Source organism: Protopterus annectens, chromosome 13.part0 (genome assembly GCF_019279795.1).
Source record: "Protopterus annectens isolate FY-2018-M chromosome 13.part0, PAN1.0, whole genome shotgun sequence".
NCBI lineage: Eukaryota > Metazoa > Chordata > Ceratodontiformes > Protopteridae > Protopterus > Protopterus annectens.
Genome location: NC_056747.1, coordinates 1,039,907,801 through 1,039,934,082, shown reverse-complemented (window position 1 = coordinate 1,039,934,082; position 26,282 = coordinate 1,039,907,801). Strand labels below are relative to the sequence as shown.

The 26,282-nt window shown below is 36.8% G+C and overlaps 1 protein-coding gene and 1 long non-coding RNA gene across 2 annotated transcripts; one reads left to right on the top strand and one right to left on the bottom strand.

The window, feature by feature from the left end:
* Positions 1-549: 549 nt before the first annotated feature.
* Positions 550-14,431, bottom strand: LOC122788100 (myelomonocytic growth factor-like). The gene is made up of 5 exons (XM_044055036.1): positions 14,315-14,431; positions 13,035-13,222; positions 7,778-7,876; positions 2,795-2,929; positions 550-1,701 (listed from the first exon to the last, which is right to left on the bottom strand). Exons 1-5 carry the CDS (start codon positions 14,328-14,330, stop codon positions 1,528-1,530), a joined length of 612 nt encoding a protein of 203 aa, XP_043910971.1. The 5' UTR covers positions 14,331-14,431; the 3' UTR covers positions 550-1,527.
* Positions 11,523-24,850, top strand: LOC122788101. The gene is made up of 2 exons (XR_006362607.1): positions 11,523-11,725; positions 24,501-24,850. It is a non-coding gene; the product is annotated as an uncharacterized LOC122788101 (long non-coding RNA).
* Positions 24,851-26,282: the final 1,432 nt, after the last annotated feature.

Here is a 26,282-nt window from a genome sequence, read left to right as displayed (position 1 = left end):
GATCCTACATAGCTCAAACGTAAACTGCATAAAATTGAAACTTCTCACATTTTTAGGCTGTGTAATGAAAATTCTTAGAGTGTTATTATGAGATTAAAAGAGCTGGCTCTCCAAATACAAAATAAATCACAGGCAAAAGCAGAACAAGGCAATGCGCTAAGATGCCTTCATCTGACATACATTGTGAAAATATATTGCTTGTCACGTATTGCTGTCCTCAAGCAAACACATTTTGTTTTGCTTGGATAGCAATGTTTTCTTTTGTCCACTGAGCACCACTGAATAAAGCAGACATGAGCCTGCCATAATAAGCTAAACTTTCAGATTCAGATGTGAACAATATTACCACCTCATGTGTGTGTGTGTGTGTGTGTGTGTGTGTGTGTGTGTGTGTGCGTGCGTGTGTGCGTGTGTGTGTGAGTGCGCGTGCGTGCGTGTGTGTACGTGCGTGTGTGTGTGTGTGTGTGTGTGTACACGTGTGTGTGTGTGTGTGTGTGTGCGTGTGTGTGTGTGTGTGTGTGTGTGCGCGTGCGTGTGTGTGTACGTGTGCATGTTTTTTTTATTATTATCATTATCATTGTCTATTATTTTATGTTTTGAATATTCATCTTCCACTTATGTTTTTCACTCCACTACATTCCTGCAACAGCTGTTGCAAAATTCTAGCTGTCTAGTCCATCCAGGACAAAAATGTTACAAATCCATACATCAAAACCGTACTAAAACCTTTAAGATATTAGAAAGAAAGTCAAATTTTGAAGTGATTACTGACATAAAATACTTTCAGAAATGTAATACAGTGGTTCACAACCCTGAAACATTTCATGCCAGTAATCTTTTGGCCTACATATAGCACTCGGCCAAGCATGTAATGTCATCTGATAATTTTCAAAAATTCTGTGATTAGACATAAAAACATATTTTTATTCCAGTGCAATTTCCTAATAACAAAACACTAATAAATAACCTAATAAATATTAAATAAATTAGTTAATAAATAAAACAGTACTTGATTTCCTTTCCCTTGGACACACTTTGGAGGATATAAAGAGAAGGTCTAGATGTGAATAAGCAGGTGTTGTGACTTTTGATATGCCCATGTCCAAGGGAAGGATGGTTCATTTCAATCACTGTTTCCTCCTAATGGTCTTATCATACTTGAGTCACCATTAACATGAAACAGAACCATAATTTGAAAGACACACAATTTCAGTATGGCGATACATGAGAACTACCAAGGCAAAAGTTACACAAAAAAAAAGGATTTCCGATTATAGATAATGTAAACAAAATCAAGCAGCAAAACCCCATTAAAATGCCACAATGAAATAATATTCCTATGTAATAGGAATACTGTCTTGGTCTTTCAGATTAGAGCTCTGTTTGCAGCTATATGACTAAGGGCAGGTAATATTTGGAAGTGTTCTTATCTAACATTTGTTTTGTCTGTTGCAGAAATCAAAGATTGTTTTTGTTTTGCATTCTACTTGATAATTCCTCAAGCCTTCAAGTTGTTCCAGTTAGGTGCTAACATTGAACGCACTGTTTTGACTGCAGAGCTCTCATAACAGTCTCCAAGAATGCTCGAAAGTTGGACAGGATGATGTACTTTACAATCGACATATCTTCAGTAGGTGACAGGGTTAGGGTTGACAGGTCTGTGTTAGGGTACATCACCATGGTAATTCCCAACAGTGTCATCTAAAAGGGGGGAAATGAAAAATCTTATAAGAGTAACATTTATACAGTATGCATAAAATAGACTATGTGCACATATCTCTTACATATATATATATATATATATATATATATATATATATACCTAGAAGGAAACACATTAACACTCACTCACACACATTATTTATTAAATATGCAAGAATACAACACACAAATACACAGGATGTTCTTAGCACTCAGTTGGCTAGCAATGAGTCTGCATTACAAATTAGAGGTAGCATTTGTACCACCAGCACATGCAGGTGTATGTGCTGGTGGTACAAATGCGACCTCTAATTTGTAATGCAGACTCATTTGTTTTACCTACAATCCTTTTTCTAAATTAGCACAACATATTTCATGCTGAATATTTATGCTAACAATCAGAAATATTTGTTACGATGTAGTGCACTATAAAACCAGTATCTTAAATGTAAATATTAAAATATGTATAAATGATAGCTCCCAAATAGGGTAATAGTCATGAAAAAAACAGTTTGAGTGGCACAATGTAGCAGAAGTTAATGCTCATGCTTCCCAGTGTTTCACTTGTGATTGGGGTGTCTTATCTTTGAAGTGTGCATATTAGCGAGGTGTCCACAGGTGCACTGGTTTTCTTCCACATGCCAAACACACGCCATTGGTTAACTTGTGATCTTCTAAACCACCCATATGTGCATGTGCCACATGTGAAACAGTGTATTTGCATATTTGCATATGTGTGTGTGTGTGTGTGTGTGTGTGTGTGTGTGTGTGTGTGTGTGTGTGTGTGTGTGTCTGTGTGTCTGTCTGCTTGTGTGTGTATTGTGTGACAGACTGGTGTCCTGTGTGACAGACTGGTGTCCTGTCCAGAAGTAGTTTCTCTGCCCTACATCCACTGAATGCCATGATATGCTAAACCTCCCCTTTCACCCCGATAATTATTCCATTAATTATTATACAGAGAAGAAGGTAATGGTTAATCATTCCACAACAGCAGTGAGGTAATGAAATTGTACCATAGTCTGGAACTCAAGGCTATTAACAGAGAACTATCGACAAAATACTAACTCATAAATGGAATATTCTTATACTGTACCTGTTGTCTGATGTTGGCACTTAAGTTGCTAATATCCGTTACTATTTCAGCTGTCTTTGATGCACTAGCAGTTGCATTTGCTAGCAAAACATGATAAAATTTCAAGCCAATGTCAACCTTATCAAGACAAGGAAACTTGAGGTTGGGGGAGAAAGAAAAAGAAAATCATTATTAATTACAATTTTCACTTTATTTTTATGTTTTATCACTTTATGATTTATCCATGAATTCCCTGATAGTACATTTCTTCATTGTCGGTAGTACTAGGTGTTAATCTGTGATATGTAAAACACTACAGATGAAGAAACATAAGACACTTGTAAAAAAAACAGAAACTGCTCCTAACACTACAGTACCTGAGGTGTAACAGACTAAAGATGGAGGCAAGTACCATTCATGGCAGATGTTAGGGAAACATCCAATACCTGCACCAAAGATTAACTGATGTCAAGAGCTTTCATAAGTTACACAGAAACATTTTAAGTATGCTTTGGCTCCCAGTTACATTTCTGTTCTAACAGTGTTGAGGCATTAGCCAAGGTACTAAATTAATATTGCCATACTAACTCCAATCTCTTCATAAAGGACTCACTCAGATCTACTGCCAATTATACCACTTCAGCATCTATTAAAATTGCTAAAATTCAGTACCGAAACTTTTTGAGGAAAAAAATTGTACCTACGGCCTTATCCACCCAGTTAGAAATGTTTATTAACTTTGTGTGTGAAACATTGTAAAGATGAAATGCAGGTGTCTCCCTCCTCTCCTCAGGTTATAACAAACCAATTATCTAGTAACAAAATAATACTGCACTTCAGCATATTCAACTTGAAACAGAGCACATCCATACTCACCAAGTTATCACTAAGCTATACTATTTGTATGCAGCATGTTTTTTAGTTTATATATCCTCCCTGTTTTTATTCCGTTAAGTTCACCTCCAATCTCAAGCATCCTGCCTATATCCTCCACCTTTTCAGATGCCCAAAGTGGCACACGTGTTAACATGATAGATTTTGCCGGGTAAACCATACCCCAAACCATCTCAGAATGCTTACTTTTTACTTTATTATCAGAATAGGACTCTGTTGTTTTATATCATATTAAGGCGTTTCAGATGTAGTATATCTTGGGAGAATACCTTCATAGATATCTCCTTTTTTCATTTATTTATTTACTTAATGACATTTGATAACCAGGAAAGTCCCATTAGGTAGGTGCCCATTTACAATGTGAAGGCCCAGGGAGAAAAGCTCCACAGTATTACAAAAACATTTTAATAACAATAATTTTACAATCTTCAAAAATAATACAAAAATATCTGCAGTTTAAACAACTATTAAAATTAGACATAATGTGAAAATGTTGATTAAGAATAAATATAACATATATGGCAATGATTTAATATCCAGAGAAATTTAAGTTAGTTTACAGAGAAATTAAAGATAAATAGTGTAGTATAAACAGGAACTGCAATATAAAGTGAGAGAAAAGCACAGGGTTATGGCATGTTTAGAAAGAGAGTCTGGGAAGAGAAAGGAAGTGAGTGAAGAAGGGAGAGCAAGGAGGTGTAAGGTATGAATAGATAATTATTCATATTTAGATATATAATTTATCTGGGGTTAAGCAAGAGTAGAGACATATTTTGGCTAGGAAGTCTGTCAGAATAGTTTTAAAAGACAGGAGAGGGGGGTATTGACCAGGTGGATACAGGTAATGAGTTCCAGACCATAGCAACATGGTTTGAGTACAGGCAATAGCGTTTGTTGAGACTTGAAGTGTTCTGTATGTTATGTCATGGGCCTGTATTATGGAGTATTCTTTTAGTTAGGTCTTTTTAAGACACAGATGCTTTTCTACTGTCTCTGAGGACAGGTTGCTTGCAGTAAAGAGGAACAGTGTGTGTTGTTTCAAAAGTAAATTATCTCCTGGTGTTTTCTAAATTTACAATTTACAGTAGGAGATGGGGCAAACCTCCTCCACTTGGAGTACAGAAGATTGCATCGCCTCTGAAAATTTACATTATATGTCTTATTATAGCATTACAAGTTACAGTAATTTGTCTTTAGACTGTTGGCTATTTTAGACAATATATTATTTTTTTCTGCCTTGTGCTTGGCAACCATTGAGCCCCACTCAGATATGATGCATTAATTCTCCTGTCTGGGAATTTTACCTGGGATCAAGGTGAGAGCTGTCCAGAAGTGGCTGTCATAGAGGCAGCCATCCATCACCCCATTTTTCCGATTTTGCACATGGGGTCGGCATGTCACATCAACATGACAATCATCTAGAACCAGTGTTCACACAACTGGGCAGCTAGGACTGTCATAATTATACAGGCAGCCATGAGGAAATAATTTTCTCACCAGAATTCTGGCTATGTCAATTGTTATGCCCCCCCCCCCCAGCTAGGAGGACAAAAGAGCTGTATCACTACAGAGGCTCACAATACTTTCCCCAAAAGGTTTCATGCACCCACTATTAGGGCTATAACCATTTAGTGGCTTGGTGAGCCTAATGTCCATCCCAGGACTATGCATCTGAATCTCAGCCCCTCCTCCAAGCAAATCAGTGCTGTGCCTAAGTGGTTTAGACCTGCCTTCCCCGCCAGGATGGGCAGATCCATCCAACCCTGCCCATGTTATCAAACACCTATGCCACTAATCTCCCTCTAGTCATCTCGGTTGTAGCCACAGAGTTATCCCCTCTATGCCACTAGCACTAGATCTTATGATATTATAGTTAAGTTTCAGTCTAAAAAATACACTTAATGTTTCACTATGAACTTATCAGATCTTACTATAGTAGTTAAAAGGGAGTTAGAAATTTTATTTTATCTCCCAAATAGGACATGTGTTATTTTTTATGTTTCTTCAAAGTACAAAGTGTACTAAATCAGATATGAACTGCAAAAAGGTAGCAACCAAAATCCTGAGCTTTGTCACCTCTAAAATCCTTTCTGTATCCATATTGATGAGATGTTCTACCAAGGATCTCACAAATGCACATACACTCTCACTGCAGGTTAGCTTAATCAAACCCCTGTGTATCTAGTAAGTACCTCTTCCCCAAAGTATTGGTGAGTCATGTGACCACCCCCCAGCTACTGAAGGTTCTTTTAAGCTGGTTGTGCAATGACATTAATATGGCTGACTACAACACATAGCCATTCAAAAACTGTCAGCTGATGCCTCCAGCTTAGTCTAGTTACTAACAAAACTTCCCTTCACTAGGATAGGCAAAAATGTTCAGTTTCATGAGAACTAAAATTGCACCCAAACATAATGGTTATGCACCAGACCTTCACTTATCGATGTTAGTGATTAAATGTGTAAAATACGAATCAGCAAAAGTTTTACAAAAATAATGCACTGCAGTGTTTAAAATGTTAGCCTTGACAAAAATCAGACTAATATATGATGTGCTTAAAAGGATTTATTCAGTACAAATGCCTGACAAAAAGTGAAATATTCTGTGCATATTTATTAGATTCTATTGGGTTGCCCTCATTAAATCACTAAATAATATGCATTTTCTAAGAATGGCAGCTCTGCTGAATTCTAATTGACAATGTAAATGCATTTATCTGCAAGGTCAGTTTTTCTTCTTACTCTAGAGTTGCCAGTCATCAACCAACCAAACAAATTTGTTAATCAAAGCTGGAATTTTAGAAAGTTTACAATACACTTTTCCAGCCTTTTCCCAAAGTGTGAATGTTGTTTTTTGCAGAAATTCTGATTTTTGTACTACAGTTCTCCCGTGTTCCAAACACCTTGCTCATTTGTCATGATAATCATTCAGTTTTGCAAATGAACACAGTATACACACTCTTGCTCTCCTCTCTCTCTCTCTCTCTCCTCTCTCCCTCTCTCTCTCTCCTCTCTCCCTCTCTCTCTCTCTCTCTCTCTCTCTCTCTCTCTCTCTCTCTCTCCTCTCTCTTCTCTCTCTCTCTCTCTCTCTCTCTCTCACTCTCTCTCTCACTCTCTTATCTCTCTGCAACTAACTTAAAAAATTGTAGAGTGAAAGCACTGTAAACCCATCATAACCTGTATGCTTTCATAATACACACAGAAGAACATGAGTGAGTCCCTTCTCTAAGTATGCATATTTTCACATGTAAATATCAATATTACTAAACTATGTTATTTTTCAATACTGTGGCATGTCAAATTTGTCATAGCTGCAAGTAGTATTACTGTATATCTTTTCCCTAGAATGTGCACTTGGAATTTGTATACCAAAGTGTATTGCTGTTAATATTCATGTTTACTTTGTATATCAAACTGTATTATTGTAAAGATTTTGTATACCATTTATTTTCTTTAACAAATTATTTGCTATAAACTGATTTTACTGTACAACTGCATGCAGATTGTGGCTGAAAGGGGTCAATAGACCAGCAACCTAACCAGTTATCCAATTGTAAATAAATACATTCATTTGTTAAGCTATTTGTAATTTCCTTCATGTTAGTGTGTTATTTTCTTATTTCTGTTCTATGTATACCTTCATTGTATCTTGTATAAATTTACACCCAGGCTAAACTTGAAAATGGTCCATCTGGATCAATGTTCTACACTGGTTATCAAATGGTAAATAGACAGAGAGATGGAGAGATAGATAGATAGATAGATAGATAGATAGATAGATAGATAGATAGATAGATAGATCAATAGATAGACAGACAGATAGATAGATAGATAGATAGATAGATAGATAGATAGATAGATAGATAGATAGATAGATAGATCGATAGATAGATAGATAGATAGATAGATAGATAGATAGATAGATAGATAGATAGATAGGTAGATAGATCGATAGTTAGACCGAAAAATAAAGTCACTGATTTTCCCAATGTAATGGCTTTATAAATATGTATAAATAAAATTCCAATATGTGTACCACTACAAATGTTGCCCACACTTAGTCACTGGTTGTACAGTTATAAATTAATAAAGGCTCAGATGTTAACTTACCAGCTGGAAAGTTCTACTCAGGCATTCTTCCAAGTGAGGGAATGAGATATTTAGCTGTTCCTTGAAGAGCACAAGCTGTTCATCTTTACAGAAAGGACACTGTAGGAAGAAGAAGAAGAAATAAATTATTACTTTTCATTTCTTTCTCATATTTAGGTAATTTGTCACAGTTCTCCATTATTTCTCCTCAGCCTGTTTTGCAATGACGACATATTTAATCTCGTGCAATTTTCTATATGAAGCATTTCTCTTTTAAACAAACAGCAGCACATTTACGTAATAAGGCACAACAGAATATGGACTGCTGAGAGATTTACCTATGCATTAATTACTGCATCTTGGCACATACCCAAGGGAATAGACTGCACAAGAACAAACAATCTGCCAGCAGTCCACAATGAATGCAACATACAATTAGGACCTAAGCTTATTGAAAGATAACGAATCAAATGTCAAAACTTATAATGTTGTTACAACAACACGACAACAAAACAAACACAAATTTCAAAACCTGCTTTGTCAACAAACTTTGGTCTACAAAACAGATGCTCAACAAGTGTGTGAGACTGACAATCCTCAAGGAAGGGGGATATATATATAATTAACAGGGTGGGTGTGGAGGGGAAATAATAGTTTTATTTTGTATTTTTCAAATTTTGTCTCAGAGCATGCACATTAAGGTGCCAATCTTTTTTCTTTTCTTTTTTTTTTTTTGTAATACATGGATATGTATTGGTTAAGTAAAACAAGTAAATGAAATGATTCTGTTTTTTTTTTTTCAGACAACAATCAATGCAGACAAACTCATAGTATACACATATCTCTCAATATCTTACCTCAAGACATTGGTGACAAAGATAATCAAATACAAAGTCCCAGCAATCAGGAATACTTTTAAAGATATAGTCACTATTCTTTAAAGTGGTGGACAGAGTAAAAGCATTAAAATGTATTGTCTGAAGAGTTTGAAATCTTTAATGGCAATGTCTGGCATAATTTAACAAATGTAATTGTCACTGCATTGTCAAAAGATTAGAAATTTTCTAAGGAATGCAGCATATTTTGTAGCCTATAAAGGATAACTGAGATATATTTCGTATGATACTTGTTAGACCTTCATTATTTAATGTAAGATGGCTAGTGTAGCTATTAAGAAAAATGTCTACCTGTTAACATTAAAACAAGGCTTATGAATGATAACTTGCCTGAAAAGCCAGGGCCTGTGACATAACTACTGGACTTAAACTCCTAAGCTTTCATGAGTACAATGATTACCCCTCTTTGCCCATAGGAAATAAATTTTCACTTAGATGAATTGTTCAGGCAAACGTGTTCATATTGTCTTGACAAAAAAAGACTGTCCCCATAAAGTGTGATATATTGGTTATAAGACCTGCTTTCTAAAAGAATATTAAAACAGTTCATAAATATTTAAAATCAATTATAAATGTGCTAAAATGATAACAAAATGTTTATAAATGCCATATGAACTTCTGGCACTTAGTAAACTATGAGATCAAACTGGCTGGTATGATTTTACTGTAGCTACCCTATCACCTCCACCACCTAAAGTAGTAGACATGACTAATTTAACACAACTGCCAATATATTCCATAAAATAATTTAAGTTATGCGAACTGTTAGAGGAGGTAGTTACAGTAAAACTTTGCCAACTGGCTTAGTGAATACATTTTCCTACTTTTACCCACGGTCAACAGTCAAATTTGAAGAAATGCCACCTGCTCTCTCTTTGGTTAGATTACTAGTCAGTCTGACATATTTATATAGAAATCTGTTTCCTTTACAGATCAAATTAAAGCAACTCAAGATTTAAAACCTCTCTAAAAGGATGAAGTCAAGACAGAACATGACACCTGGTCCAGAGAATACTGCTGTTCAGAGATTGTAGTCCTACTGAAGATGACAACTGACCTGCAGTGAACCATCTTCTACTACAATTTAATTCACATCTAAACCTAGGAAGCATGGCATAAGCATCAAAAGTGCAATAAATTGAACTATTCAGCTGATAATAGAAAATCAGTTTCTCATTGGTTCATTGCTGTAGGCTGTGGCTGCACCAATGAAACAACAGAAAGCTGAGCAATAATGGTGGCTTAACTACTGCAACTCCACTTTGAAACTTCAAAACTATGTTTTTTCTTTCTTCACATTCTGTTCTGCATTCATATATCAGAATGCTTCTTGTTACGTTTTGATATCCCATAATACTAATGATCATAATAGAATCCGGCATACCGATGTGAACTTCTTTTCTACCTCCTCCAGAATTAATTTTCGTGTCTCCTTTATATGGCTCATGCTAGACAAGGGGAAGCAATGTATTCTCTCTCCTCATTTAGATTTATTTTTTTCACTTATGCACAAATGCCTTTTTGCTTTGCATTATTCCACCTATATTGTTATATTGCCATCCACTGTATTTATTGCATTATAACAAATTAATGCTTCATCTATACCAGAATAAATGAGTATAGTATGGCAAAATTAGTAGTTTTCCTTAGTGATGTGTCAAAACTGTAGCACTTCAAAAAGAGCAGAACTGCAAAGCTGTGGAGAAAAAAGCTCTACTGCACTGAAATTGTAGCAAACATCACAAAACAAATGTAACAAGAGGCTTGCTACACTTAAAATACCTCTCACAAAGAGCTACAGCACTTTGGCTATGACCACAAATATAATATTGCCTTTCACTTCTGGATGACTCATGATCACACAATCTTCATCTAACAATAGCACCCCATAACACCTTGGGCCCTGGGCAACCAGTCTCTTCACCCTGCCCTAGTAACATCTGTGTGCTGTGTGGTCTCTTCAGTCTACTACCACTACAAAAACCCTGTCACTTAAGACATGAAATCTCAGTGTGGCATTATAAATTGTATGTGACCACATGCATAAGACTAAAACACTATTGTCACTGCTTTTAGAATGAAGCTGTAGTACTGACTGTTGCAGATGTTAGGTACTACAAAGTGAACCTGTGCAATGAATATCCCTTTTTTCTTCGTTGTCAGATGTCTGCAACCAGAAGCTGTGTTTTTATATTATTTAATAAATCATCACAGAACTGTATCATCTGCTCTAGTAAAAAAAATCATACCCTGACACCTCCATGCTCTTGCAGGTAGTGTAATGTATCATATTTGCTATGTGTCATAGATGACTCCAAGCTGTCACTTTGTCAACCTTTTAGTGCAATAAATCTGTTCAAAACTGAAAATAACGAGGGGACAAAGACCTAAAATGGGGCAAATTTTAAATCTTGGACTTATAAACTTAGAAAATTGCTATAATAACAGGTTTTGCAGTAATATACATTTTTCTGAAGGATATGAAGTCTGAAACTCAAATGTCTGTCATTATTTGGTGATATCATTCCTTAATGATTTACCAGAAAACCACACATTTTATTAGAAAAAAAATCTAAACAATTCCAGACAAAATCTGGACATTTTGTGAAAATATGGACAGTTGAGAGGTATGAAAATAAGGATGATATACTCAGTTTTGCAGCTTAACAAATAAAATCAGCATTTACTGGCTAGAAATGATAGTGTTTGCCAGTTTTGTTTATGTAGAGATGCAGTTGTCAGTCATATCACGATTTCTCCGCAACTAACTCTTTGGAAAATTAGTTTCACTACAGTTGTTTACAGCCTTTTGTTGATCTCAGCAAGCCAGACTCTTGATGTAACATTGTGGGTGGTGACAAACTATTAACAACTACAACACTTCTGCAGGCTAACCGTACTGAGTGAGACGATTTCCTTTCTGAGACATTGAGAGCTTTGCGTAAGGGAGAAATACTGGAACTGCATGGTTTGTATCAAGGAAACTGTTGGGGAAAAATACAAGGCGCTGAAGGCTTCCCGAGAACCAAAGAAAATCTAAGGGATTACTATGGGGGAAGCAACTCCGTGAAAGGTTAGTAGCATCGGAGGATGGAATTGTCCATGCTGGTATGCCTTTCTCTGCTGGTATGCCTTCAGAGAGAAGTTTGTGCTTGTCCTGGTATCCACATTTTTGCCATATATTCCGAATCATCCCCAAGTTAAGACGCGTTATGTGACACTGCAGACTGCCATAGGGGTTCGTGTCACTTGAGCGCCTGTGTGTTTTGCGGTGGGCTTGCGCACTTTCAAATACTGTTTGATTTTCCTCCTTGCGAATAATGAGTGCGGAGTTGCACTTCTGCACACACCCCAACAACGAACTAAATTAAGGTTATAATCAGGGAATGAATGTTGTAATAAAATAAAACTGAGAAATCGCTGTCCTGTGTACATTTAAATTAATGCATTTAGAAGCAAGAAGTTTTAACAGTAGTTTACAGAAATTCATTTTAAAACTGGCTTTTCAATATTTCTCAAAAATGCCCCGAATGTTGTAGAATATCCCCGACTTTACCTCATATTTTGTGTACCTCTCCTAAATGTATTTTTTTTCTGGTAAACCGCTGAGGGCTTCATTAGGTAAACAACGCCAAAGTTTAATGCTTCGTATTGTTCAGAAATATGTTGTTCTATTATATTTAAAGAGTTTAAAATATTATCTAAAATGCCTTTGGTTATGATATTTTGTACGCCATTATCTTTGGCTTTGTCCCAAATTATTGAACAAAAAAATGAGAGGTATGTAACCGGTTATTTCTATTTAGGTGTAGGAATATTTTTATTTAATTATTGTCTATATCCCACCCCAACTTCAGTCGACCATCACAGCATCCCCGTTTGCTATCCAACCATCGTCCAGAAAAGCCAGTCGCTGCTGTTCTACCTTCGCCAGTCAAGGTACCTGGCTTCAGGGAAGTAAATGAATGACGTCACGTGTGCATGACGTAGGCGTCGCCGTCACCTCCCTACCTCTAAGATGTTGCTCCGCACGAGACAGGGGTAGTGGAAATTATTTGCAAGCCTTCCCTTCAATCCTGTTCCACATTGCATTCTTGTAGGGTCCTTTTAGTGGTTATTACATTTTGTTTCCATAAATTGACAGTTTTCTTCAAACGAGTTGGCGTTCTCACGAGTTGATCATCAACTTATTGTTAGTGACAGTGCAGTTTTATTTCAGACAGACTTCTGCTTTATGCTTTACAAAGTATTTTCTAATTTATACGGAGCAATGAGCAGTGGTAATCTGTGTGTTGCTTCAGTACTGTGCTGCTACTTAGGGATTTAACAAAAAACGACAAATCGAGAACAGATCACGTGTGAAGAAAGCTAAGGGTACTTACAGTAACGTTCTGCTCCGCTGCAGCTAATTTGTACATTTTGTCTGATAGTTCCAAGTTGTCAGAAAGAAACTTCTGAAAGTCAGGATCTCCAATTATGACTTCAGCTTCTCCGGAAGATTCGGGCACGGGAGCTGCTTTCAGCAGTGTGCACAGCAGTAGTAAAATCCAGATGCAAGAGGCAAACATGACTGTAAAACAAAATGCAGACGGAGATTATCAAACCTTGCACTTGAGCATATTAAACAGTTGTGTGTAAAGTATTTTTAATTTAAATCTGTTGCATTTATATAACCAAATCTTGGAGTCACTGGCCTCTAAACACAGTTTCATATAAAAAAGTTGTACTTTAGAAAACAAATATGCAATTATAAATGTATCCTTTACACCTTTAACAAAAACATGAAATAATGTCTCTAGGGTTACCACCTGTCCCACTTTGCGAGGGGCAGTCCCTCTTTGGACAGTTGTGTCATGCAAAAAAATTGAAAAAATGGCAAATGTCCTGAGATTTTAAGACAAAAATAGTTCTTACATTTTATGTAATAGTTGCATAAAACAGTTATTCTGTATCTGAAACATCTAAATGTTATAAGAAACAGAATAAACAACTAAAATGCTACAAGAATAAGCTTAGGCAAAAAAGTGAAGTTATGTCCTTTGTACTGGGTATGTTTCGCCCTGCAAAATCTGATATTTGTACCAAAAATGTCCTACTTTGGGCATTTGAAATGGTGGCAACCCTAGACGTCTCTAGTAAGATACTATGCTGCTAGGGAATGTTTAACCGACAAGCTAACACACCAAGAGGACATTTGTCCATGAACAGCCTTGCTAGGAAGGCCTGTGAGGAAGGCCATTAACAAGAGAAGGTTGTGATTAGGGCTGTGAATGACAGCATGATGATTGTTGTGCTGAGGGCTGACACACATTAGTTGAAACTGGTCTCTGAAATATCTGATCCTTGTTGTGATTAAGTCAATTCCTGTTGGCTTCAATAATAATATTTAGATGATACTTCACTCTTAACTGCCACAGACTTTCTAGGTGCATAAGAATATTTGCTTTAAACTAAAGAATGAACCTGCCTAACTACATATATTAAATCAAGCTCTGTGACTGGCTGAAAGGGTAAATAAACACCCATAGTTCTGTCCTATCTGTGTTCAGCTATACTACCTTTTACGCCTTACAGAGAGAGAGCTACCTTAGGACAGTTAAGCAACAATAATAAGTACATATTAAGACAAAAATGAATATGTTTATCCATACTTAATACTTACATGTTACAGAGTGCATTCCTTTGTCCAGTCTTGATGAATGATAAAAAAGTAGAGAATAGCTAGTGTTCAGTCCTAAAAATGTAATAATGATTAAAGTAGGAAAGTGTTGAGGAGACAATGTTCAATCTTAAGAATGTAATAAATGTTTAAGTTTGGTGCCTTATATTTTGGATTTTGTCTCCTCCTATTTGGAATTCACCAGTGATGAAATATGCACAAGAGCACAGTGACATCAGAATGACTATGCAAGCCTTTTTCTTATCTGTTTGGTCATATGGGGGAAATGGCAAATGATTTGGAGCTGTTGCTCAGATGCAGTAGGCAGGGGTTGCGGTCAAATCTCCTCTATTTTTATTCTGTCCTATCACTCACAAGGAAGTGATGTTATCATGAACAGTTTGCTCCTATACTAAGGTTTACTTGAGAATGGGCTATTTATTTCTTGGTCTGTGGAGACTGGGCATTTCACATCTGGCCAGTAATAATTTCCATTGGGGAAGAAAATGCACCATTTCTGGTCACATTAGTAGCCTCTTTAGTGTTCCACCAAACTTGCTTTCTTCTTGACAGGGTTTTCTAATGTGGATGAAGAGGTATAGGAAGAGATAAACACAACATAAATAATCCTCCTGAATGATGTTTATGTGCTCTTTGTTCCCGATCCCACACAGTCCTACTATTTGTCTGACAGCAGAAGGAGTTCCTTGTTGGTTATGAGGTCAAATATGTGCCCTTCTTAGAAGAGCCAGAAGGCTAAATGGTGCATTAAAGAACTCTTCCACTTTTTGCCTGCTCTGGTGTATGTGTATGTTGGCAGAGTGAAGTATGTGTTCATTGGCCTTCTGCAACAGTAAGTTTATTTGCCTCAAGAATATTCAGTGGAAATTACTGGAGATGAATTAATACTAGACTAGATCAAGCTCCTTACCATACCTCTGCTCTTAGTGCATGGGATCTAAACAAAGCCTAAAATGGTAGGGGGACAAACCCCCCAAAATAGGGGCATATTTTAAATATAGTTCTTATAAACTTAAAAAAAACGTTGCTAGAACAACAGGATTTCTGTTAGTGTACATTTTCCAAAGGATATGAAGCCCTAAACTCACATGTATGTCATTCTTCAGTGACTTCAACCCTGAGTTATTTGTCAGAAAAAAACACATATTTTAGGAGGAACAGATCACACATATAAAGTAAAAATCTGATAATTCTGCAAAAATCTGGACTGTTGAGAGTTATGACTACTGAAGCCACATGCTTTATGAGCAAAATTTGTATAATGGAAGTGTTACAGTACCAGGATGCAGCAGTCTGTCCTTACAGACCTGCTTTTCTGAACACATCCTCCTTCTCCTTAGGTTGGCATTGGGTAAATTATTTTCTGTGAGTGTGTGTGTGTGTGTGTGTGTGTGTGTGTGCCGTGTACCATAGTGTGTGCGTGTGTGTGTGTGTGTGTGTGTGTGTGTGTGTGTGTTTATATATATATATATATATGTAACACAAAGGAACCCATGCGCATCTATCCCAATGCTCTCTTGTACATATCAAACGATTTTTTCCCTTTTATCTCGTCTCCTAAAAAGGTTTAGAAGAGCAGTACGGGTACTCGGGCACACAGACTGTCTCAACGGTACCGGTCATACTACATTCAAGACACATGGGAGACAGACGATCATTTTAGCCCACCCCCTACCACGCCCTTACTGCTACTTACTTAGAGGTTGCAGGCTCAGCGCACAGTGGGCGAATATTGTGAGGCTGTGCGAGCACAGCTACCGTCAAATCCAGTAGTCGAGTAAACGTCGCTAAGGATAAGCGTAGCCTTCAACCTTTTAGTGCAATAAATCAGGACAAAGCCTAGAATAAAGGGGAACAAAGACCCCAAATAGAGACATCTTTTAAATATTGCTTTTTATAGTGCTAGAATAACAGGAATTGTGTTAGCGTGCATTGTCTGATTAGTATGAAGTCTGAAACTTATATATGTCATTATTTAGTGACTTTAATTCTCCGTAATTTGCTAGAAATAATTATGAGCTACAGATCAAAAATAGGAGGCAAAAGTCTGGGCATTCTGCGAAAATCTGAACAGTTGAGGGGTATAAGATAAGGCAATATTTAAAATGCAGCGCCTGCAAGGAGATCAGAAGATTCATATACATTTATGCCACTGACTTGCTGTATGCAGGCCCTTTTTAATTTCAATGCTGCAATTTTGATTAGAGCACTCACGTGTTCATCTGTCGTGTTTACAAATCTCTAGCACTAGAAAACTGTTTTGTAGTAGGGCTCAATTGTATGTACATCCCCCTTTTCTTACAAATGACCTGTTAAACGGTTTGCATTCTGTATTCACAGGCTAATATTGCTGTCTCCATCCCACCTCATATTTAAAACTTGTGCACGTCTGTACAAACGCTGCCCATGCCATTTGAACATGCCATGCAATTTTTACTTTTGGTTTCTGTCTACAAAGCTCAGAGAAAGTTTTCTAAACGTGTGCACCGGTGTTTAAACAACCAATCCTTCCACCCTAAACCATTTTCTCCATTTTGCACATGGGGTCGGGGTGTCACTTCAACAGTGACAATCATCTTGAGCCAAGGTTTATACCACCGGATGGCTAGCCCTGAAGTTCATTCGTACCACTCACTCGCACACACGCACTCACCTATGACCAATTTAGAGTGCCCATTCTACCTACTGCAGATATTTGGAATGTGACAACACCAATACCAGTATAGAAATCAATGAGGCAGTCACTGACTGTGCACAACATCCCCCAAGTTTAAGCCATGCTGCTTGTGAGAGCTGCTCCTAAATACGTACACAGGTGAGTACAGACAGTGAGTATACCTGGCTACACTCACAGTGGTAACAACCATGCCTCTCATCTGTCCCTGATTTTGATTCAAATTTTAGCACCATCCCTCTTAACCCCCCCTAAATCAGGTGACTTTTGGAGAAAAAAGATGGCGAATTACTTTTAAAAAATAATGTTAATACTTAAAATTATGGACTTCTTTTACTTGAGAAAATGTATATTAATAGACTTTATGTTAAAGCTTCGCGTTAGCAATACAAATATTTCAAAAAACGTGTCTAATTATTTCTGGTTTTATCCCTGATTCTGTTGAGATTTGTCCCTGATTCATTTGAGAGCCATGGTAACAACAGTATTCTGTATAACTTTGTTATTTGTGTTGTACTTATTTTACATTATTGAATTGCATTTTACGCAAACGATGTTTTCTCTTCAACATGAACGAACAAAATATAATAAAACTGCTGTGCATATTCCTGAATGAGGGAAGTAATGCGTATGTTTATTGAAAGTTATAGAATAATGGGTGACATGGAGGAAAACGGTTTCACCCGAATAAATCGTACTTCTTTCTAATTTTTTGGAAGGGGGTGGATGGGGGGATGTTGAATAGCTCCCACAGTTTTGTAAGACAGAGATGCTTGATTATGCTTATACATTCTGACCTGCAAGTAGTTTTTGCGTGTGACTTTTTCTTTTTTTATCGGGAAATACGGATAGGCAAGCATGAGTGTCAAATAAAATTGTATACTGTGGCAATGAAGGCGAAACGAAATTAAAATAGTATGGTATTTTCCTTGCTAATTTCACGTCCTTTGTTAGCGATACATGCAATGAAATTGGACTCACATTGTCGTCTGTGTTTTGTTTGTCTAAATGGCATATTATCTGCTTATAAGCTGCTGGGCTGTGTCGCTTCTCTTCAAACCTAGAGGGAGGGATGCTTCCAAGTGTTATTCATCGATTCCCAAACTGTCCCTTCCAAGGCCAGGATAATGAGAAACCTCAGTGAGAGTATATATTATTCATACTGCAAAAACCGCTATTAACAGAGAAAAAACTCAAGGATCACAGCTCTCAACCAATCAGGGCAAATATCGACAGAATCAGGGAGAAATTCAAAAATAGTCAGGGACACTTTTAAAATATTAGTACTATTAACTCTGCTGCATTAACAGATTAAGAGAGTGTGAATCAACACGCATTTTCTAAAGTAAAAGAAGGCTGTAACTCTATTGTCATCATTTATTAAGTGTAATTCACGACCCGTTCTCCAAAAAAAAAAAAAAAAAAAAAACAGATTTAGGAGGGATTAAGAGGGACAGTGCTAAAAGATCAGGGACGTTCACTGAAAATCAGGTAGAGTTGAGAGGCATGACGAGGATGCATTTTGAGTCTTTATATACGAATACTTTCAAGTTTCTTTCAGATTGAATTTTAAGCTCCGGTACACTGCGGGGCGGGACTGTTCATTGTTATGTATAAAACGGAACTGGGATAATACGCTTTAACATTTAAAAATAATAAAAAAAACTGTCGAAAACTTACTGATGATATGTCTTTTAATTGTGACAACAGTATAATGGATAAATGTTTTTGCAAAAGCGTAATATTTTTTAATAGTTTAAGAACAAGGTTACCGCCAGGTCCACTTTGTGCTGGACAGTCCCTACCCTATTGGGGCAGTTTGTCCTGTGAAGAGGTGGGGAAAAGATGAAAAAGTCACAACAACAAACAAATGTCCTGATATTTTTGGGCAATAAGTATTTTCTAAGTTTCATCTGAGTATTTCATAAAACTGTTGTTTATCTAAAGCACTTCCGTATGATATAAAGCAACACAAACAGCATCACAACTTAAGGTGGTAACGTCATGTATAAATTAGGGCATCAATAAAGAGCTCGTATCTTTTTTTACTCAAGAATCACAGATAAAGCCAAAAATAATCGAGGGGGGGGGGGGGTGATAGAAGAACGAGTTTTACAGTAATGTGTATTTTCAGAACAAGGATAAGTATGAAACAAATGCCTGACATTACTGAGAATGTAATCCTCAGTGATTTACGCAAAAAAGAAAAAAAATCAAACATTTTGTGAGAGACAGGGAAAATATTAGGCAAAATTGGATATTTTGCAAAACTGGGGGGTATTTGAGAGGTATTCACACAGTACTTAAACTTCCTCTTTGTTAAACCACACAGCTTTGGGGATATGTTGCTGATTAACAAACCACAATAAGACAAGACTTAGTTTTCTTGGCAAAAACAAAGGGCCAGTGAACATTTTTCATTATGTTTTAATTTGCATACTATTTCATAAAGATGCATGAGAAGTAAGTTATGTTTAACTTACAAGGCATTGAACAATTCTTCTTTAAGAGAGGAATTAAACCTTAAAATGATCCATCAATATCCAGATATAGCAGATAAAGGACCATGTTTTAAAAATATGTAGAAATAAAACTATTAAAGGGATTCTTATACAATTCAAATGATTCTGACATTATGGAACAAAATATCTGATGAAGTAAAGTACATCACTTCATTAATACAATTTAAGGAAAGATTGAACAATTGTATGAGAAATAATAAGAATATTTCAGGACTGTGTGAGTCTATGACTAACTGATCGCTTGCAGCATACACTGAACTGTACATTTATTTGTTTGTTTATTTTTATTTTTTCTTTGTTGACTGGGTTAGTTCAACTAGGCTAGTAGCCTCTTTTCAGGGGAGAACTAAGGCAGTATTTATATTACCTTTATAGCTAAGTACTAGGCAATTAATCTGCAGCCCATTACAAGCTTAGCAAAAAAAAAAAAAAAAAAACATTCAGTAGTTTCCTCTATTCTCAAGGTGGGCAAAACAAGATTGCTCATCCAATTATCTAGGCTTTCCTTGATGGTAGCAAGGGTACTACTGTGTTTGACATGTAGTGGAGGTTTGTTCCACAGATGAGTACATTGGGATATGAACATATCATGCCAAACTGGCTTATTTATCTGTTGATTACAGCTTAGTTTCTTTAACTGGGTATTTCAGTTATCATCTGTTCTGTGAATAAATAGGAGGTCAAAGAGGGCTGGATTTTTCATGGATCAAAAGACTAAGCACACCTCTCCATGGAGGAGTCTATAAGAAACAGTACTGAGAGAAGGCTGCCAGTCTGTGTTGATAACCAAGATTTTTGAGGCCACTAATCTGTCTAATTATGCATCTTTGAGGTTTCTCAAGTTGAGTGATATGTTTAGACAAATACATGCCAAAAGGTGAATTATATTCAGTAATGGATGTGAACAAGTTTAGAATGTTGCTAGAATAACATAATTTGTGTTAGCATGCATTTTCTGATAGATATGAAGTTTTAAAATCAAATGTATGTCAGTATTTAGTGACTTCAGTGCTCAGTGATTTGCCTGAAAACTGCAAATTTTATGAAAAATATGAGGCAAAAAGCTGGACAGTCTATGGAAAACTGAACATTTGGGAGGTATGGGTTTTATTAAGGCGCCTTTGCATCTAGTGGAGATGCTTTTGGAAATCAGAACAGGCAGATACAAGGCTTTCTGTACTACTGTGCAGACACGATGGTTAAATGATAAGGAACTGAAAAACAAAACTGCATAGATCCCTTATGATACTGTCTTATTGGATGGGATGTGTCACCAATATAGTAGCTGAAAATGTTTTGTTTACTAAAATAAACTACACTACATTTCTTCACATTTAATTTAAGGCCATTGTCCTTAAACCATTTGTTAACATGGTGTAACCCATATTGGAGCAATTATAAGTTAGTAGAAAATCAAATAACTACACACAATTTACAGTTGTCTGCAAACTTAGATAAACATAGGGTAGAAATGTTGGCCTGGAAGTCTGAGAAACAGATGCTAGGCTCGAGTCCTGTGGTACAGCAATGGTAACATATTGCTTTCAGAAGTGGCACCTGCAACTCTAACCATATGGATTCTGTCAGACATCCAGATAGCAATCAGCCTAACAACATAAAGACCTACGTTCAGATGTAACAGTCTGTCAAAGGCCTTGACTAGGTTGAGGTGGGCTCTGTGTACTGCATAGCCACTTGTCACTCTGCTTTTGTTACTTTTTCAAGGAAATGAATGAGAGGCAGGGTCTTCCCTAGACAAAGCTGGATTTATGAGGGTCCAGGAATAAGAGATTTTCAATGTCTAGAATAGATTAATAAGGTCTGAGATAATATGTTCCATAGCTTTACATATGTGGCTAGTGAGGGTTATAGGTATATAATTACGGGGCTAGTGAAGGTAATAGGTATATAATTACGGGGTCCTTGGTTAAGCTACCCTTGTGTAATGGCTGTTTTCCAGGTTTGATGAATGTACACAGATGAGAGGCTTAGATTAAAGAGATCAAGTAGGAGTTCCAATAGGCCATATTTGGCATTGATAATCAGGCAGCCTGGTAACGGATGATGTGTTCTTAGCTTTTGACAGGGTTGAGACAACTTCCTCCATAGTAATTAAAGAGGTTGCCTGGGACTGTAGAATCTGTGGAATTGCTATAATTGTGGGTAGTATAACATTTGCATTAAATATGTCATCTAGGATATTAACTATTTCTTTTAGGTCACAGTGTGAACTGTTATCATGGAATAGCTCTAAACATTGTTGGCATTAGTTCTTAACTTCCTGACAAAGTTAAAGAAAGATTTGCTGTTATTTTGTTTTTAGTGACTATTTTAAGCTCATATTTAACTTTGAGCTCCTTAAATAGTTCTCTTAAGCTCTGTGAAATATGAACTTAAAATTATGCCTTTGAGAACATACTTCCTCAAGTGGTTTAATTAAAGCAAATCTCAAGTGTGCTGGGTTTTTGAAGAAAGATTGTGGCATTACAAATGTGACTTGACTTCACAGTTGAGGTCACGGTTCCTCGATATACTACAGTCCATGAATTCTCTGACAGTGAACCCATACTCATAAATGCCTCATTGTATCTTTCAATCAATAAATTCTGATACTTTTTTCTGTTGCAGCTTTGCAAATATCAGTTTAGCTAGGCAGGTTAAGACTGCAGGCTGTTTATGAGTCCCACCCTGTTGCTTTGTCTTTGAGTTCCTCAGTTTCTACTTGAAAACGGTGAAATTCTAAACAGCTCACTTGTCCTCCCAGGTTGCTTCTAAAACGGGACACTTTAATTAATAAATATACATAACTATAGACAAATAATGGACTACTCAGATTGTTGGTCTTTTATTTCCCTATAATGTCTAACATGAGGGGGCATAATTGCACTTTTAAAACAGTCTTTTTCTGTATGAGTGTGTGTGTACATGTGTGTGTGTCTGAGTGTGTGCTTATGCATGCACTTTGGAATTTTTATTGTGTTCTTATTTAAAAGATGTTTTGTTTGTTTTAAGTCCCTTTCCTTGTTTACTTACATTGTTTATAGTAGAATATTGCACATATACATTTAGAAACAGTCATATAATAGTGGATTGTGTGTGTGTGTGTGTGTGTGTGTGTGTGTGTGTGTGTGTGTGTGTGTGTGTGTGTGTGTGTGTGTGTGTGTGTGTGCGTGTGTGTGTGTTCTTGGGTTTGTGTAAGCAAGAGTACACATGCATGCATGTATGTGTGTTTGTGTGTGTCTACATGACTGTGATTATATGTGTTTTTAATTCATTTTAGGATCATAGGAGGTTGATAGGCTAATGGCCCTGGGGCCTTTACAAGCCTAGCCAAGAGTTTATCCCCAAAAAAGAAACCTCAGTCAGCACCTGTCACTCCTGTCAATGAGAGACACAGGTGGAACCCCTGGGACAAATTTATGGTTTCCCATCTACTCATCAAGGTTGCACTTGAAGAGGGTCAGCGAGGTGTTCTGTTTGTCATGTATGAGAAGTCTATTCCAGAGACAGGGCAGCCTCTGGGAGACAAACCTGTCTCTCTGGCAGGTTTTGTTAATGTTGCATATTAGATTCAGGCCCTTTTGAGTGGGTAATGCGTGAGTAGTTAAACTAATGGATGTGGAGCATCTCTAGTAGGGCAGGGTCTGAGATTGCCTTGTAGATGAGACACAGATCACCCCTGAGCATTCTGTATGATACCAAGTAGAATGATAGTGATTTGAGCCTGTCTGCATAGGACAGGTGTTGGAGGCCATGGATTCTCTTTGTGAGGTATTACTGTGGCCTTTCCAGCTGGTGCAGGTGTTTGGAGAGGTACATACCAAACGGGGTGTTGTACTCAATTATTAGCCTAATGAGAGAGGAGTACAGAGAGGTAATAACCTCCTTTTTTCTGGATGCAATCCCTTTACTTATGAGATGAACAAAGTAAAAGGCTTTTTTGACTACTACCACCACAAGAAAGTAACATTTGTCATCGTAGCATTTATGTGACTGTAGCTGTGAAATTCTGCTTTACAACTTATTAGATAGAGCATTTAGTTTAGTAACACATAGCACTAATAATAATAATAATAATAATATCATACGTAGGCCCACTGGACACAAAGTCCCTTTTCAGGGGCATCCCCGGAGTAATGTCTGGTTAATTGACTTGCGCAAGGTCACACAGTAGGCAAATGAGGGCTGCGAGAATCAATCCTTGAACCACAGAAACTGCATCTCACAGCCTTAACCCTCTACTGTGCAATCATATCTGCTGCTTTGAAATCCCCAAACTTTAATACTTTTATCAATTAATCTTGCAACCCAACCAACTTTGATAACGGTATCTATCAGTACCATAAAATCAACTGGCAACTGCTAAAGAAGCTGTATCCTTTTTCAACAGTACTTTTCTGGATCTACAAAACCATGCCCCAGTTAGAGTGGGAGTGGTCTGAGTAGAGTTATACCATTTTTTATGGTACCTGATAATGGCAGACAAGTAACATGTTTTTAAATATTTCTGGAAAACACCATTTGGCATTATAGTGCTTTTCATCTGGTCTGCAGCTGTGACACCCTGTTTTGCATTTTTTGAGATATACCTGACAATCTAGTACTATTCTGTGGTAATAAGTGCTGTACCTGAACTGTACTTCTTTGCCAGGAGATGTGAAGTGGGAGTGGATCATAGTGATTGCTTTGTACTTCATAGCAACCTAAAAGATATAGTAAAACAAAGTATGCATTTATGCATTAATTGGTAATTCCAGAACTAGTAGCTAACAGTGTTTTTTAACATTTCAATTGTCATGGTTTGACAGCTGGCAAAAACAAAACTTCAAACCAGTCAAAATAGCTGTCAAAGAGTGTAACATGCTTCTTGAAGTTTACTGACATGATTATAGAGCTAGTAAGTAGCTTCACAGTAGCGCAATTTCTCAATTTCACTGTGAAAAGAGTCTGTATTGTCTCTTCTTTTTTTCAGACTTTATAGAGAATTAACTGTCTGGCACATTACGTGAACCCATGCAAACACAGACAGGAGATCCAGGATCTGATGTGAACGTGTCCAGCCTTGAACCAGATTGGGCAACCAAACTCTGGAATGCAGCAACACTAGCCATTATATCACCCTGTCACCCTAATTACAAGAGTATTCATCTCCACAGAAGATTAATGGTATAAAAAATGCTGGGGCGTTTTCATTGTTGGCACACAATTTTTTTTTCTTATACATTTAATAATTAGGAGCAAGATTTTCTGACTAGCTGGGTTTATGTATTTTCTTTGTTGCCTGCCCATTCAAATAAATGTTGCATTTTTGTTAGTCTTTTATAATGTTGTGCTATCTCTCAAGATTGTCAACTCAACTTTTGTTATGTGATGTTAACTAACACTGAATATTTTCACGCTTTGATACACATGCATTTTAATCCCACCTAAGCTACTTTTATATGCTTACATTTGAATTTCTTTTGTCCATATAAAGTGTAACAGTTTTTTTCTTACATGCTAGCTACTTGCATAGCCTACAATTTACTTATGAAATGCACATTTTTCATTGTTTCTTTAGGACTGGTCTGTTTTGTTCAAATACATCCATACATTGCTTCATTCAGGAATTAATATATCAGAAGCTAACACCTTCTTCACTTGGTACTTCATTACAAACAGAGTGAGAGAGATTACATTTTGCCATTTCACTTTGTCTTGTTAAAATAAATTATAATATACAGATTGAAACATCCTCTGCAATTCATATAGTTACCTACGATTTTCAAAATCAAAGCCTATAAAGCACCAAGAGGGCACTAAGAAATCAAAACTGAGACACATGAACTAGGTATAAGGAAAATCCTTTAATCGCCAATTCTGAACTTACCAAATTGCAATGGTTAAGTGCTTTCATCAATTAAAATTATATTTCATCAGATCCTTGGAAACATTTGATTCACCATTTATAACAATTACAAAAAAAAACATTTAGTAAAGTTGTTTTGCATGACTGTTGATATAGGTCACGCCTTGTTTTGGGTGACATTAATGGTTTTGTTGGAAAACAGGTCACTTAGAAATGTGAAAATCCTCAGTGATATACACCGTGAAAAAAAAAAAAATCAGCAACTTTGAACCAGTCATCTGAAAAAACATCTTTTTCAAACTCAGAGGGTCCCAACCGGTCAGAAGGTCTTGTTGAATCAGAGCATGCCAATCAGAAGAAGCCAAAATGCATATTTAATTGGTTCATTGAGGTGTGGCTATGCTTCAGGTAATGGAGGCCAGCTGGAATCATATGTATATATATATATATATATATATATATATATATATATATATATATATATTTTTTTTTTTTTTTTCCTGACTACATGATACACCCAGTGGGTTTCTTTCCTGTATATATCGGGCCTATCTGTTCTTCCCTTGAAGTGACAGCTAGAATCATGCATTTCCCAGAGAAGGTTAGAACATTATGGCCCATTCATGTTCTGTCGGTGGTGAGAACTGTCTCATCCTTCTCATTCCCCTTGAAGGTAAAACATGAATGCTATGAATTAGGCCAGTCCACCAATTATATTGACCACTCCTGCCTACCTAACTCCCTCCCACCATGCAGCTATGGCTTTTGCCAACACAGCACATAAGGAGAGCAAGTGTGCAACCCCGTATCTCTGGCTCTTAGCAGTATAGCTCAAGTGTGCAGCACTTTGCCGTGATCATATAAATAGAGTCCTGAACCATCAGCCAAGCAACTAGCCAGATTATC